This window comes from Rissa tridactyla, chromosome 1 (genome assembly GCF_028500815.1).
Source record: "Rissa tridactyla isolate bRisTri1 chromosome 1, bRisTri1.patW.cur.20221130, whole genome shotgun sequence".
NCBI classification, from domain to species: domain Eukaryota; kingdom Metazoa; phylum Chordata; class Aves; order Charadriiformes; family Laridae; genus Rissa; species Rissa tridactyla.
This window is the reverse complement of record NC_071466.1, coordinates 1,886,070-1,899,166: the sequence shown is the minus strand read 5'-3', so window position 1 is coordinate 1,899,166 and position 13,097 is coordinate 1,886,070. Positions and strand designations below refer to the sequence as shown.

The 13,097-nt window shown below is 47.6% G+C and overlaps 1 protein-coding gene across 2 annotated transcripts in view; it reads left to right on the top strand.

Annotated features, from left to right (window-relative positions):
• The window catches only part of RAB30 (RAB30, member RAS oncogene family), a 53,682-nt gene extending 44,366 nt beyond the window's left edge, over nucleotides 1–9,316 (top strand). For both annotated transcript variants that reach the window (XM_054201113.1, XM_054201121.1), the window contains exon 5: nucleotides 590–9,316. In XM_054201113.1, coding sequence (XP_054057088.1) covers nucleotides 590–840 — 251 coding nt within the window. In that variant the 3' untranslated portion in view covers nucleotides 841–9,316. The remainder of the gene's footprint in view (nucleotides 1–589) is intronic.
• The last annotated feature ends 3,781 nt before the right edge of the window (nucleotides 9,317–13,097 follow it).

Below are 13,097 nucleotides of genomic sequence, written 5' to 3'. Positions count from 1 at the left end.
TAATTGTATCAGACGCTCGCTTGAGGCATTAATCAACTCTCTGCTAAAAGGCGCTCTCTGAAGGAAGGGGCTGGTTTCTCGCCTCACCTCGCTCTGCGAGCGCTCCCCACGCCTGAACAGCCGAGTCCTTCATGGGAATATTGAAATAGGAAGGCAGCCTTCCACACCAGGCTTCTCTTAAAGCTTCTAATGACATGAGAAATATCGCGTTTAGTGTCTCACACGCTGTAATTGACATTTTAAGTGCTCCTCAGAGAAAGAACAGGAGAATTTTCACTAGATATTAAAATGGAAGTCCTTTAATGTCTGTTGTTAGCAGCAGACAGATGCACTGGTGCTAAATTAAAGCGAACTGACTTGGATGTTCACAGGGCATATTCCGTTAAATGCGCTGATATTAAATGAAGTCGGTCACGTGTATCAGGGAATCCACTATTTGGAGGGCAGAGCAAGCACTGAGAGTTTCACGTGAAACCACTGTCCATACACGTAATACAACACCCAACTCTTCTTTATCCCTAATCAACTTCTGGTTCTCTTGTTTTGGAAGTCAAATTAATTGCCTTTCTAAAATCTTTTATCAATGCAGGTAATAAGATTGATTTAGCTGATAAGAGGGAAGTCTCCCAGCAAAGAGCTGCAGAGTTTTCCGAAGCACAGGACATGTACTATCTGGAAACCTCGGCAAAAGAATCGGATAATGTGGAAAAACTCTTCCTGGACTTGGCCTGCCGGTTGATCAGCGAGGCACGACAGAACACCCTTGTGAACAATGTCTCCTCCCCCTTACCAGGAGAGGGGAAAAGTATCAGCTACTTGACTTGCTGTAATTTTAATTAAAAAGCTGGCATGGGATTTATTTTTTTCCCCCTTCCGCCATGGGCCAAGAGGATTTTTTTTTTTTTTTTTTTCTGGAATTTATCTCCTTGAAGGGAATTCCTGCAACTTTGACGCATCTGACTGACCCTCAGTCAGGTTGCAGACTGGGAAGCACGGCAGGCTGACGGCTCCAGCTACATGTCAACGTAGCAGAATATAACACGGTTTAAATTTCATTTTTCTTGCAGTCTCTGGAGCGGGGTTAGCAAAAGGAGGGTCGCACAATTGCTTCGTGCAATGCAGAACGTGAGCTATTGCCTGTCCTTCTGGTTCTTCTAGCCTCCTGTGGGAGACTAGAGCGGCCTCTCTTGAAGAAGATATTGAAGAGATGGAGATCTCACAGAACAATGGGTTTGGTCATTTTTAAATGAAAAAAAAAAAATCAAAAACCCAACAATGAACACTGAGCCTGGACTACACTGGCCATCCTTTGGGCTGCCAGCCAGTGAGCTCTTAGGACATGTACATAGTGTCTGCCCGCGCGTCGTCATGGAGGACTCCAGTGTTTGAAATAGTGTTATGTCTCTCATCTACAGGCACTTTCATGAACATGAAATTAAAAAAAAGTTACGTATATCAACATTTTCAAGACTTAAGAAGACATGGATACAGCTCAGTTGCTCCCTTTGGTGCTAGCAGTTTGACAAATATTCCGTAGACCAAACGTAGTCTTACTACATCATTGTCCTCTGAATGTGTAACTTAGACTGGTTAGGAAAAAAACACTAATAAGCACTCTTCATAAAAATAAAAAAGAAATAAATCTCGTTACCTCTTTTTCTAGGCCTGAACATAGTGGGAAAGGACTGTGCTGCTTTGATATCCGACATAGGATGAAAAGACCTTCCAGAAATAAAAAAAAAATAAAAAATTAACTGTTCCTCCTCTAATTAGTGATGTCCTAATGTGAAAAATGAGCCTTGGGAAAGGTTATTGGTGGAGCTGGGAAAAAGCGCACCAGATGTGACCAAAATCTTGTGCGTCGTGGATCGTGTACAAGGGTTCAAAGAGAGCACGGTTCGGCGTGGCGGTCTGCAATGCGTCCGGCTTAAAAATAAATCTTGTAGATACGGTTCTTGTTGAAAGGCAGGCAGGCGTACCATTTTGTAGAGGGTTTTTGGTTTGTTTTTGTTTTGTGGTTTTTTCTTTTTAATGCGAAGTGGAAATAGCGAGGGGTTGCAAGTGGTATCATTCTGTGTCTGACCCCGCCAGCCCTCGCCGTGTGGAACTGCTCTCCGAGATGCTCTTGAAGGTATCTTCTTGGCATCCCGTCCCTCTGCTAGAGTAGCTTTCAGGTTCAGGGCTGTGGAGTCATTTAATTTACGTGATGCTTTGTACTCTTACTGCCAGACTCCAGTGTCCGTGTAACTGTTTGGGCAATTCCTTTCTACAAAACCCCCTGAAGTGGAAGTGCTATGGCGTTTGCGATGTTTTTACACCTCTAGTGCCATATGCAAATAATACATCGCACATCTACACATTGACCTTAAAGCGAATCTGGAAGATAGTGATTGTGCACACGAAAAACGATTTTTTAGAAGTTTGAGTTCAGTTTACCTAATCTGGATAAGTCTCTCCTGGCAATTACATGGCTGTGCTACGCTGGAATTTAGAGTTAATCAATTTAATATTATTTGGCATGTACTGAAGATTATAACAGAGCTTTTGTATTGACATAAAATGCTGTCAGTAGGCACTTCTTGAAAAGAATAACAATTAAAAAAAAAAAAAGGCTTTTTAAAATGCTTTTTTTCACATTTTCCTGGAAAGACTTCTTTGGGCGGTATCATGTTGTGCCTTTGATCTGTAACGGGGAGCTGACTCTGTGTCAGAGAGTGGGGATCGGTGTCTCATAGCGCCATTTTTAATGTTTTCTTGCTATTTTTTAGGTCACTTTCTTTGGTTATAACTAGTGGTAAAACGGAAGACGTAGATGTTGTGGTGCAAGGCTTGTTTGTCATTTAGGTAACCCTTAGCAAAGAGCTTCTGTAAGTGTGAGCTGTTGAGGGACGTGTCACCTGCTGCCCTGGCCTGTACTGCTCCCTTTCGGTCTCTGCTCATGGTGTAATCCCGAGGATTTAGAAATCTGTGGGACTCGGTGGCTTCTGCTGTGCTGGAGCGTGTGGTGCAGCCTGTGCTGAAGAGCGGTGTCTGTCTCGAGCGTTCCCCAAATTGCCCGATGCAGCCCGATTTGAGCTTGAGAAGACCACCCGACTCCGAGACAGCTGATTCTGCATAGCTTTTAGGTAGTTGTTTAGAGCAAGGCTCGGGGTGTTACGTGTAAGGTAACGCTCAAGTTAAAAATCAATACTACATATATTTAATTTGTAAAAGCTCTTACTTTCCAGAGGCTGGACTTGTCAGCCTGTAATTGATAACAAGTAGGGCAGGGCTGACTGAGTTCATCGAGGAGGAAGGAGACTGCCCACTAAAATACCCGTGGGTTCCTCAGCCTGATTTCCAAAAGCATCAAAGCTGGGCAGGTACTTTTCATTCCTGCTGAATACCACTATAAATGCATTTTAGAGCGCTTCTTGCATCATTTCTGGAGGTTGAACTCATGACTGAACAAGCTGAGCTGGTCAAACAGCAGAACCTGCTAACTTGATTTTCACGGATTTTCACTTCGAGGTTTCTAGGCGGCCAAATCCCTTTTACCAGTGTTTTCCTAACCTGTAGGTGACTATTTTGGAGACTAGCTGCCTACTAGCAACCTCCAAGCATTGCTTCCTTTTGTTGCTAGCAAATCTCCTCCACGTACAGACTCCATCTCCACATAGCGCTGGGCTTGTGCAGCGGGGTGGAGTGCCGCGGTTGGGCTGACGTTACAGTGAAGTGTCTGACTTCTCCAGGGACAAATCGGAACTGATTCCTTTCAAGGTTTATTCTGCGTAGACTTAAAAAGTTGAAAGGAAATAATGGTGTATGTGCAACGTTTTATAAGCCAAAGCTGTAGTTTGAAACGCGCCTCTTCTTCGGCAGTTAACACACACAGAAGAAGAACTGGCATTTTATTGTAGTAACTCCTTTGCAGGAGTTATTCTTGTACACCTTCAAATCCCTCTCTAGTGCGTACAACCCACCTCTCCTTGTAGCATTGAGGGCTTATCTTCTCTTCTGCAGTCTTGAAGGCTTCTCGACCAGAAGAGCTTTATTAACTGCTAATGACAACTTAGTGGTGCAGCACAGTGATCAAAGTCTTGAAAAACAAAAGGAGATTAAAAAACCCCCAACAAACAAATATCCGACAGTCATCTTTCCAGCAATGGCCAACACCTCGCTCGATGAGTGGATTTTTGAGAACTGTCAGTAAAAGCCGTGTGATGCCTGCTGGGTTGAGCGTCCAAAATGGGGCCAAATTTGACTGGAAATGTTCTCTACTAGCAAGAGAGCAAGGCATTGCTTTTAGTGTTGTTGCTAGATTTTGATGTGTTTTCAGGGTGATACGTTCACAGCCATGGAGTAATCTTGGGTCAGTATTAATTTCTATAGCAGTCCCATATTGAGACCTTTTCTTCAAATTTTTTTAACACACTGAGTAGCTCCGAGCAGAAGCCAGTGTTGGATGGTCAACAAATGTTTGCTTTATGTAGAAAACCTGTTTGCAGAGATTCGTAAAAACATCCCCTGGAAACTGAATGGTCTAAACTCGTGTTTTCCAGTTCAGCCAGTGACTCGGCCAGGCTGATCTCCAGTAAACCACCGAATGTCCTGTGCTTCAGATCGCTGTGGGGGAAGTACTCGCTGGGATTTTGGGTCGGGTGTTTACGCTGCAAGTTTGCTGGGACAAGCCATGACCCCCTTCTGTTCCCATTTGCGTTCTCCGTCAGAGACAAGTGCTAGGGGGGAAAAAAAAGCAATCCCTCCAGGTCAAAGAGTTACGGTGGGAAAAGCGAATTTATGAACTCTATAAAGGAGGAGACACAGGGTGCCTCTTCCTGCCTCTAGCAGTGAAGTGCTGATGTGATCTACAGGTAAGTTGAGCATGCGGTCAGGTGCGTGTTTGTGCTGAATGCCAAATGCCTTTGTCATCGTTGTTTAATGCAAGCTACGTGACAAATTGTTAGGCAAGACGCTTTGGTCTTTGCTGTAGAACACGTGAAGCAGCCCTTAAAATCTGTCAGCCTGCTGGTGCTGCTTGTCGTTTTGGGAATAGCGGTGTCGGTAGCGGTTGGCTCCTGCGAGCCTGGGCCCAGCTGGTAATGGCGACTGGGTTCCTTCAGCATCAGTAATAACGGCAGCAGGCTGCGGCTGGCACAGGGGACGGCGATTTGAGAAGAGGGAAGGTTGGAATGAGTGCTGCAGAAGCACGGTGGGTGCACGCGCGTGGGACAACAGCCTTTCCCGAGCTTTTGCTGACAAGGGATGCAATTAGTTATAGTCAGACCCACTGGGTTTCGCCTGATTCGTTATCCCCGAGGACTGCGGTTTGTTCAGCGGCTTTTCCGCTTGTCTTCTCCCTTCAGCGCGAAGAGCTGTCTGTAAATCAGGCTGAGGTGTCGAGCTGGCATGATTTCTGTAGTCAGAGACTCAATTCAGTTGGAAAACAGGTGAAACTCTCCAGCTATTGCAACAGGCTGAGCATACACGCAGGATACGCCGTCTTGCGGGGACCTGTGGTGCCATCGCGGTCGGATGTGGCTGGAGACACTGCCACGGAACCCTCTCCTGGCTGTGGGGCAGACTGAGGGCTAGAGCCCCTCGTGCAAGGGGAAAGATGACTGCGGGGAGCAGAAAATGCAAAGTAAAGGGATGGTTCTACTCAGGATGTCCTCAATCCAAGCCTCTTTTTTTTTTTTTTTTTTTTTTTTTCTAAAAATGCATCTATGACTTAGACTTGCCTTACTCTGGATTTTAGTAAGGAGTGCTCTGAATTTGAGCCTCATCTGAGATCCTTCTGCATTCTGTTGCTTTTGGTATCAAAGTACCCAATATCCTTCTAAGTGTTGCTCCTACCACCAAAGCCCTTTTTGAGCTTATTCAGTTAGAAAAGGTGTTTCTAGAGGACACTTTGTGAATTCCTAGTGAGCAAGTATGGAAACTCTCCAAAATGTTGATGTACATAAGGGCTCACCAGAAAACCCACTGGAGCCAAAGGGAATATGCTAATCGATTCTAGTAGTGAAAACCCCGTGGAAGATGTTATATCAACATTTCTTTTCCTCTGTTTATAAACTTTATTTGCTTATCTGAACAAAGTTGGCACTTGACACCACCCTTTTTCCTTGCATCAAGTTCGTCCTCTTGTCGCTGTGGGTAATAATTGTTCTAGTTACTGTTCACAAGCAGCAAAGGATCATCATTTTGAAGGACATTCTTGGCGTCTTCTGGTGATGCATGAGGGGGAGACACTCACTTGATGTCCTACAAGTGACTAGTGCATCCTGAGCAAAGCGGCCTCAGCTGGGACCGGTCAAGTCTTTGAAACGTGACCATTCACTGGAGCTGTAGCTGAACGTACTGTAAAGGTTACAGATCTCGCCTTTGCCTCAGTTCAGGATTTATCTTGGCCGGGAAAGCGGGGAACAGGGTGATGATCATGCTGACCATGATGCAAGGCTCCCAAAGTAGCCCGCTGCCTTTCTCTGCCTTACCTCGCTAATCACCACCTCGCTGAACTGACCCAAAGGCTCCTTCGCTGTACTGTACTATATCCAGCCGAGGCAGATTGCCGGCTGTCATCACCCGTGGATGCCATCGCACCCTTTCCCCTTATGTGAATGAGCTGTAACTTGAACCAGAAGGAAAAACTATGCCGTGTGAGTTGAGGGTGTTTGGATTTTTCCAAGTGGGAGCCACAGATCCAGAAAAAGACCCTCATCTCTCATGCTTGCCCCTCCCAATACAGTCAACTGGGTAACTGGGGAAAGATAACCCAGATATATCGGAAACTGAGATGGCAACGAGTGTTAAGTTAGGCCGTAGGTGTTGTCAGTGAAAAAGCAGACTGGTTTTAAGCCAAGGTTAAATGAGCTCAGCTCGAGATGAGCTCAGCTCATCTGTCTGGATAAACAGGAGCTGGCGGTACTGTGCTCGGAGCCTGTCTCTGTTTTCACCTTAATAACTAGCTATCAGCACTTCCTGGACGTGATCGCGTTTGTTGAACCAGTTATCCTTTTCCAGTAAGCTCAGAAGATAATTTTAGCTCCGGTTAGTGCTACAATTAAACTCAAGCAGATGCCGCCTTTGCTTTTGCCACTACTGCTTATCTTGGGGCAGCGTTCCCGAGGACATGTGCGCTTGTGAGTGCACCGCGGTGATGTCCCCGCCGAGCGTCTTCTGGAGTCCGGCCCTGGTCCACAGGCATGTGACACGGCCCAAACCTGTGTCAGTCACATTTTCAGCTGTGCGTGGTTCCCTGGGGGAGAGGGGATGTTAAAAGTACTCTTATGCTTTCGTGGGCAATCATCAAGGAGTCTGGTGTCACATGAATTCAAACCTCAGAGCTTTCCAAAGCTTACTGACTCCTCCAGTACCTTCCATCCATGAATCTGCTCCTCGCCAATACTGCTCACGCCTCAAGCACTGCGGAGGTCTCAGACTGGAAATGGGCATCATCGCATGAGCCACGGGGATCTGACTCCTGCTTTAGCAAGAAGGAAGAGCAGCCACAGCTCATCATCTGCGCCACCTCGAGTTTCTTACTGTGAACATAAACCTAACTAATTGGATAAGCCCATTAGCAGGCAAGGCATCCTGTGAGGGACGTTTCTTAGGGGACCAACACAAGAGATTGGGGTGTTAAGAATCGGTGGGGGTTCGGTGCGACGAGTAACGCTCCAGTGGGCCGGTGGATGCTGCTCTCCGTCCAGGGAGACTCCCAGCCCCGTGGAGGGGGAGAGCCGTTCTGGGCTGCTGCTCGGGTGGCGGTGTGAGTGTCTCTGAGGGTCTGGGTGGCATCATTGGCACAAGCTTTAGTAAATGTAAGGGCCGCTGTGTCCCCAGCAGGCGAGCCCTTTACGGAGGGGGAGGCGGAGGAGAGGCAGGTGCTGTTTTGGCATTTTAATGGAGTGAGAATAAAATGTTTGGTCTACGGCAAGGAGAGCTGCCGGGGTTTCAGGCACTGCCATTGCCTCCGCTCTTGCAGACTGCCTGGAAGAAAGCCTTACCGCTGGCCCCCGCGTACAGGCAGCACTGAAAGGGAAAAACTAACTTCCGAAGCCACCGTTTGGGGGGAGAAAAGGCCGTCTAACGAGCGCGGTGAGGGAGCCCGGCGCTTGTTGCTGCGCTGGTTTGGAGCGACAAGTATATTAGAGAAGTAGTTTAAAACGTGCCGTGGTTTTTAGCATAATCAGATGCGCTGCAGATATGTCACATCCATTTGATTTCCCACAGCTGTTTACAAAAGGGAAAAAAGAAAAAAACGAAAGCCCCTGAGCTGGGAGCAGCTGCAGTCACTCAGCTGTCAATATGGGACACGGCTCTTTCTGCTCCGCTTTTATTTCCGCTTCACTCCGTTCTGCTGCACGTATTTGGCTGTTCTGTGAATTCGCAGATCATGAGATTTTTTTTTTTTTTTTTTTCCCAAACTGCCTTTGATCTATACAGAAGGACTCACCCAGCTCTCATTTGAATTCATTAATACTTTGAGTAGGCATTTTAATTTTATGTTTACTGGCTTGTTTCCCTTTGTAACGTTATCTAACTGTCAAGTTCGTCGTGCTCTGCATTACCTTTAGGTTTTTGAGTTTAAAATGTTTCCTGAAGGCTATGATCATTTTTAGAGATGTTATAAAGGCATCTTCATTTCCTCAGGAGAAAACCTGAATTACTCTCAGCTTTAATTACTAGCAAATCAGTATTGAAGCACGTGATTTATTTTTTTTTTTTTACAGCATGAACAAAGTATGTTTTATGCCATCAACTGTAGTTTGAATTGCAGTTTAAAAACCTGCTTAAGCACGAAAAGCAGCATTTTGTTTGCAGCTGCTATGCCGGGGAAGTCACAGCATTCAAGGAATTTCCTGGGTTGGAGTTTTTCCCACAAAGATCTGCTGTCTTTTCCCCAGCAATTGTGAATTTAGCACAATGTACAGGATTTTAGCAAGAACCCCGATTCCTAAACACGCGGCCAGAAGGATGAGCAGAGGATGTGTTTCTTGTTGGCCAAGCACAAGCATTTCAGTGGAGAAAATGCACTAGAGCCGGTCAGACGGTTGCTCTCGAGCTGCTGGGGCAGCGCTGCCTCCGGGAAGGGTCTCGGTGTTAGCAAATCGCCAAACTGTGAACCACGGACTGTCAGAAGCATTCGGCTCGTCTGTTTTTTAAGTTCCTGTTGTCAAGTGTGGTACAGTGGGGTTGCGAAAGGAAGGTATTTTGGATGACCAGGATGATGAATGTATGACGCTTCATGTTTATTCGTAATGTCCTTTTTATACTTAGAAATTGCTTACATATGTATCTGTATGTAAATAAATGTTTAATCCTTTCCACTTGGTGCTTAAAGTGTTTGGTTTGTTTGTTTTTGTGATTGGCACCGCAAAGCAAAGTTGCCTTAAGAATACGTACAGGAGAGGTTTGCTTGACATGATTTAATATCAGACCGACAAATGAATGGCTACTAAGGCTTTTCTGCTTGGGTTGAGCATACCAAGGCTCTCGCAGTATTGGGTCCTCATCAGAAGATCAAAAGTAGAGCTGCTGTCCGTGGGAGCCGTGTCCTTTTGCACTAGAGGAGAAGAAATTTATTTTTTTTTTCCCAAAACTCGAGTTAACAGCGATGTGTGAATGTCAAAGAAATGCCTTCATCAGTCACTAGAGGGTGGTCTTTGACAGAGGGAGCCTCTCCGTTCACCGCCATCGCAAACCTGTAGCTGGATAAGCTCTTGTCCTACCCGGATGCTTGGGTTGTCTTAGATGAGGGTGACATTTAGATGTTTCGGTTGAATTTATTTGTCGTCGCAGTGCCTTTTTTTGATGCTAGTTCTTCTCTTCAGCCTTCAACTTGCTCCTTTCATGCTCACAGAAGACTGCCTCTTCCCAAGGATGTTCCCTCACGTCCTGCCTTTCTGGGGGCCCAGAGTCCTTTTGGGCAAGGTCTCCCATTTTAAGCCTGTAGTCTTTTGGTCAATACATGAAGTTTGTGCTCTGACTCATTCTGGGGATCAGGTTTCCTCCCCTGTGCTCTGCTCCACATCAAAGATGACTTCTGCTAACACTTATACTGAGAAATGAGCTGTGAAGCTTGAAGACATCAAGTGTCTTTTATTGCCTCCTCCACTGACCTTGAAGCTCCTTCTTTGGTAAATGTCTGACATGAGGGCTGGGCCATCTGCTCCCTGTTCCCCAGGAAGCTGGCGGTTTGAGTCGGCGATAAAACAGAGAGGTATTTGGAGAGGGGAAAAAGTCCCTGCATGCTTCTACGTAGGAACTGGGCAACGGGAAGGAAAGAAAACATCGTTAAGGTTCCGACAGCTTGGGAATGGAGTATTTACTGAAAGAGAGGATGGCTGGAGTGTGTTGCCTGTGGGGGTGACAGCTGGATAAGCCAGACCAAGCTCTTCCTCCTGCCTGCAGTGCTGTGTCTAGCTCTGGGGCCCCCAACATAAGGAGGACGTGGACCTGTTGGAGCGGGGCCAGAGGAGGCCACGAAGATGCTCAGAGGGCTGGAGCCCCTCTTGCTATGGGGACAGGCTGAGAGAGCTGGGGGGGTTCAGCCTGGAGAAGAGAAGGCTCCAGGGAGACCTCAGAGCCCCTTCCAGTACCTGAAGGGGGCCTACAGGGAAGCTGGGGAGGGACTTTTTAAAAGGGCATGTAGTGATAAGATGAGGGGTAATTGCTTCAAACTGGAAGAGGGGAGATTTAGACTACATATTAGGAAGAAATCTTTCACTCTGAGGTGGTGAGCCCCTGGGCCAGGCTGCCCAGAGAAGCTGTGGCTGCCCCATCCCTGGAGGGGTTCAAGGCCAGGCTGGACGGGGCTTGGAGCAGCCAGGGCTGGTGGGAGGTGTCCCTGCCCAGGACTAGAGTTGGAACCAGGTGATCTTGAAGGCCCCTCCCAACCCAAACCAATCTATGATTCTATGAAAGGTAACGGCAGGTGAAGAGTGGCAGCTCTTCTGCGAGAGAAGCACGTAACTGGTGGGATGTGCAACCTTCTCCTCCTTGTTCAGCTGGTGCAGCAGCAAGGACACAGCCCGTGCCAGGCTTTGCCCTGTAGGAGCTGATTGTAGGAGCACAAAGGCCCCCTGCAAAAAGGCAACAAACTGCCCAGGGGAAGGAATACAAGACTGACGGTCTACAGGAGCAAACCCAAGGCAGCTTAGTGCCCCTTCTCTAACTTCTCGTGTCCAAAGTCTTCCTACCAAGCACCTGGGAAGCTGTGCCCAGAAGATGTCATCTTGCTGACAGGGCCCTGTCACACAACACTACTTTTTTTGGTCTCGCTGCGCGTGCAGTCCTCTCGCACAAAGCCCAGGAGCGCTGAGTGCCCGGCGTTAATTTCAGTGGTACCGTACAGACAGTCCTACCTAATTTAAAATCTAGGCTTGATTTATGGTTTTCTATGCATAGGGAATCAACCATAAACCCGGTATGCATTTTCAGGAGTTTTATTACCTCCAGAATTAAACATGCTGAGCTTGATTCTTTTTGTACAAGCTTATAACTATAATCACATCAGCTTGCACTGAAGCTATCGCTTACTACAGTATGTGGCTGAATTCCCCGCTGAATAAACTCGCTCATGCTGGACAAAACATTTCATGTCAAGACGCTGTCAGGTATAAGATGTAGATGTTCTGGCAGTGTTTCATTGCCAGCCTCGTCAAGTCTCCCGAGTATCACTTGGTTCCTGTCTAACCCCCATGATAAAGCGGGTGTTCGTCCAGTTCATCACAAGGGAGTGCTTAAAGAGCCAGCGATACCACAGTCTCGGATTATGTGGGAAGCTGCAGGAGAAACAACTGGTTTCAAGTTGTATTTGTTTGAGCACTGATGTCTTAAGACCCTTTTCAATATTGCCTTCCCTGTGCTCAGTGACCTGTCTGTGAGTAATGCTCTCTCCCTTTAGTGCTGCTCCATAAGCTATGAAGGCAGAGTTACCATTTCCAGGCAGGCTACAGCTCTTACTCCTTTTCCACTTGCCCCTAACGCAGACTCACAAAGCAGCATTTTATTGGCAGTAAGTGAAATCTGTTGAGCAGGCGTAGCACTGGCACAGGCGAGTTCACTGGGGCTCACCCGAGCGCCCTGGGCGATCCTAACTGGTGCCGTTCTGGTGCTCTCATTTGCTCCCAACACAGAACTAAAGCTCAGCTGGGGAAGCCATCGGCAGCTTATCAAGCCTATATGGCGGCTTCTGTCACACTCATGTCCCTCTGGCTGGGGCTGTGCCAAGAACCCTGCACAGGGACCCGTGTATCCCCTGCAGCACAACATTGCCACCTTCTGCCATGGTGGTCTAGGCTGGCACCAGCGGCACAGCATTTAAAAGTGACCCCACTCACAGGTACGATGCTTGAACTTACTTCTGTCATAAAACGGTTCGGGTTGGAAGGGACATTAAGGACCATCTAGTTCAAGCCCCTGCCCTGGGCAGGGACACCTCCCACCAGCCCAGGCTGCTCCAAGCCCCGTCCAGCCTGGCCTTGAACCCCTCCAGGGATGGGGCAGCCAGAGCTTCTCTGGGCAACCTGGGCCAGGGGCTCACCCCCCTCACAGCCAAGAATTTCTTCCTACTATCTCATCTAAGCCTCCCCTCTTTCAGTTTAAAATTGTTACTGCTCATCTTACCGCTGCACTCCCTGCTCCAGAGTCCCTCCCCATCTCTTCTGTAGGCCCCCTTTAGGGACTGGAAGGGGCTGGAAGGTCTCCCCGGAGCCTTCTCTTCTCCAGGCTGAACCCCCCCAGCTCTCTCAGCCTGTCCCCACAGCAGAGGGGCTCCAGCCCTCCCAGCATCTTCGTGGCCTCCTCTGGACCCACTCCAACAGGTCCACGTCCTTCTTGTGCTGAGGCCCCAGAGCTGGACGCAGGACTCCAGGTGGGGTCTCACCAGAGCGGAGCAGAGGGGCAGAATCCCCTCCCTCGCCCCACGCTGCTGGGGATGCAGCCCAGGTTGCGGTTGGCTTTCTGGGCTGCAAGTGCGCATTGCCTGCTCATGTTGAGCTTCTCACCAACTTATGTTTAATTCTGCTTCCCCACCCCCTTTTTTTTGTTTGTTTCTTTTTGTTTGGTTTTTTTTTTTTTTTTTTTTTTGTTATAGCTGTATGTTCGTTTTT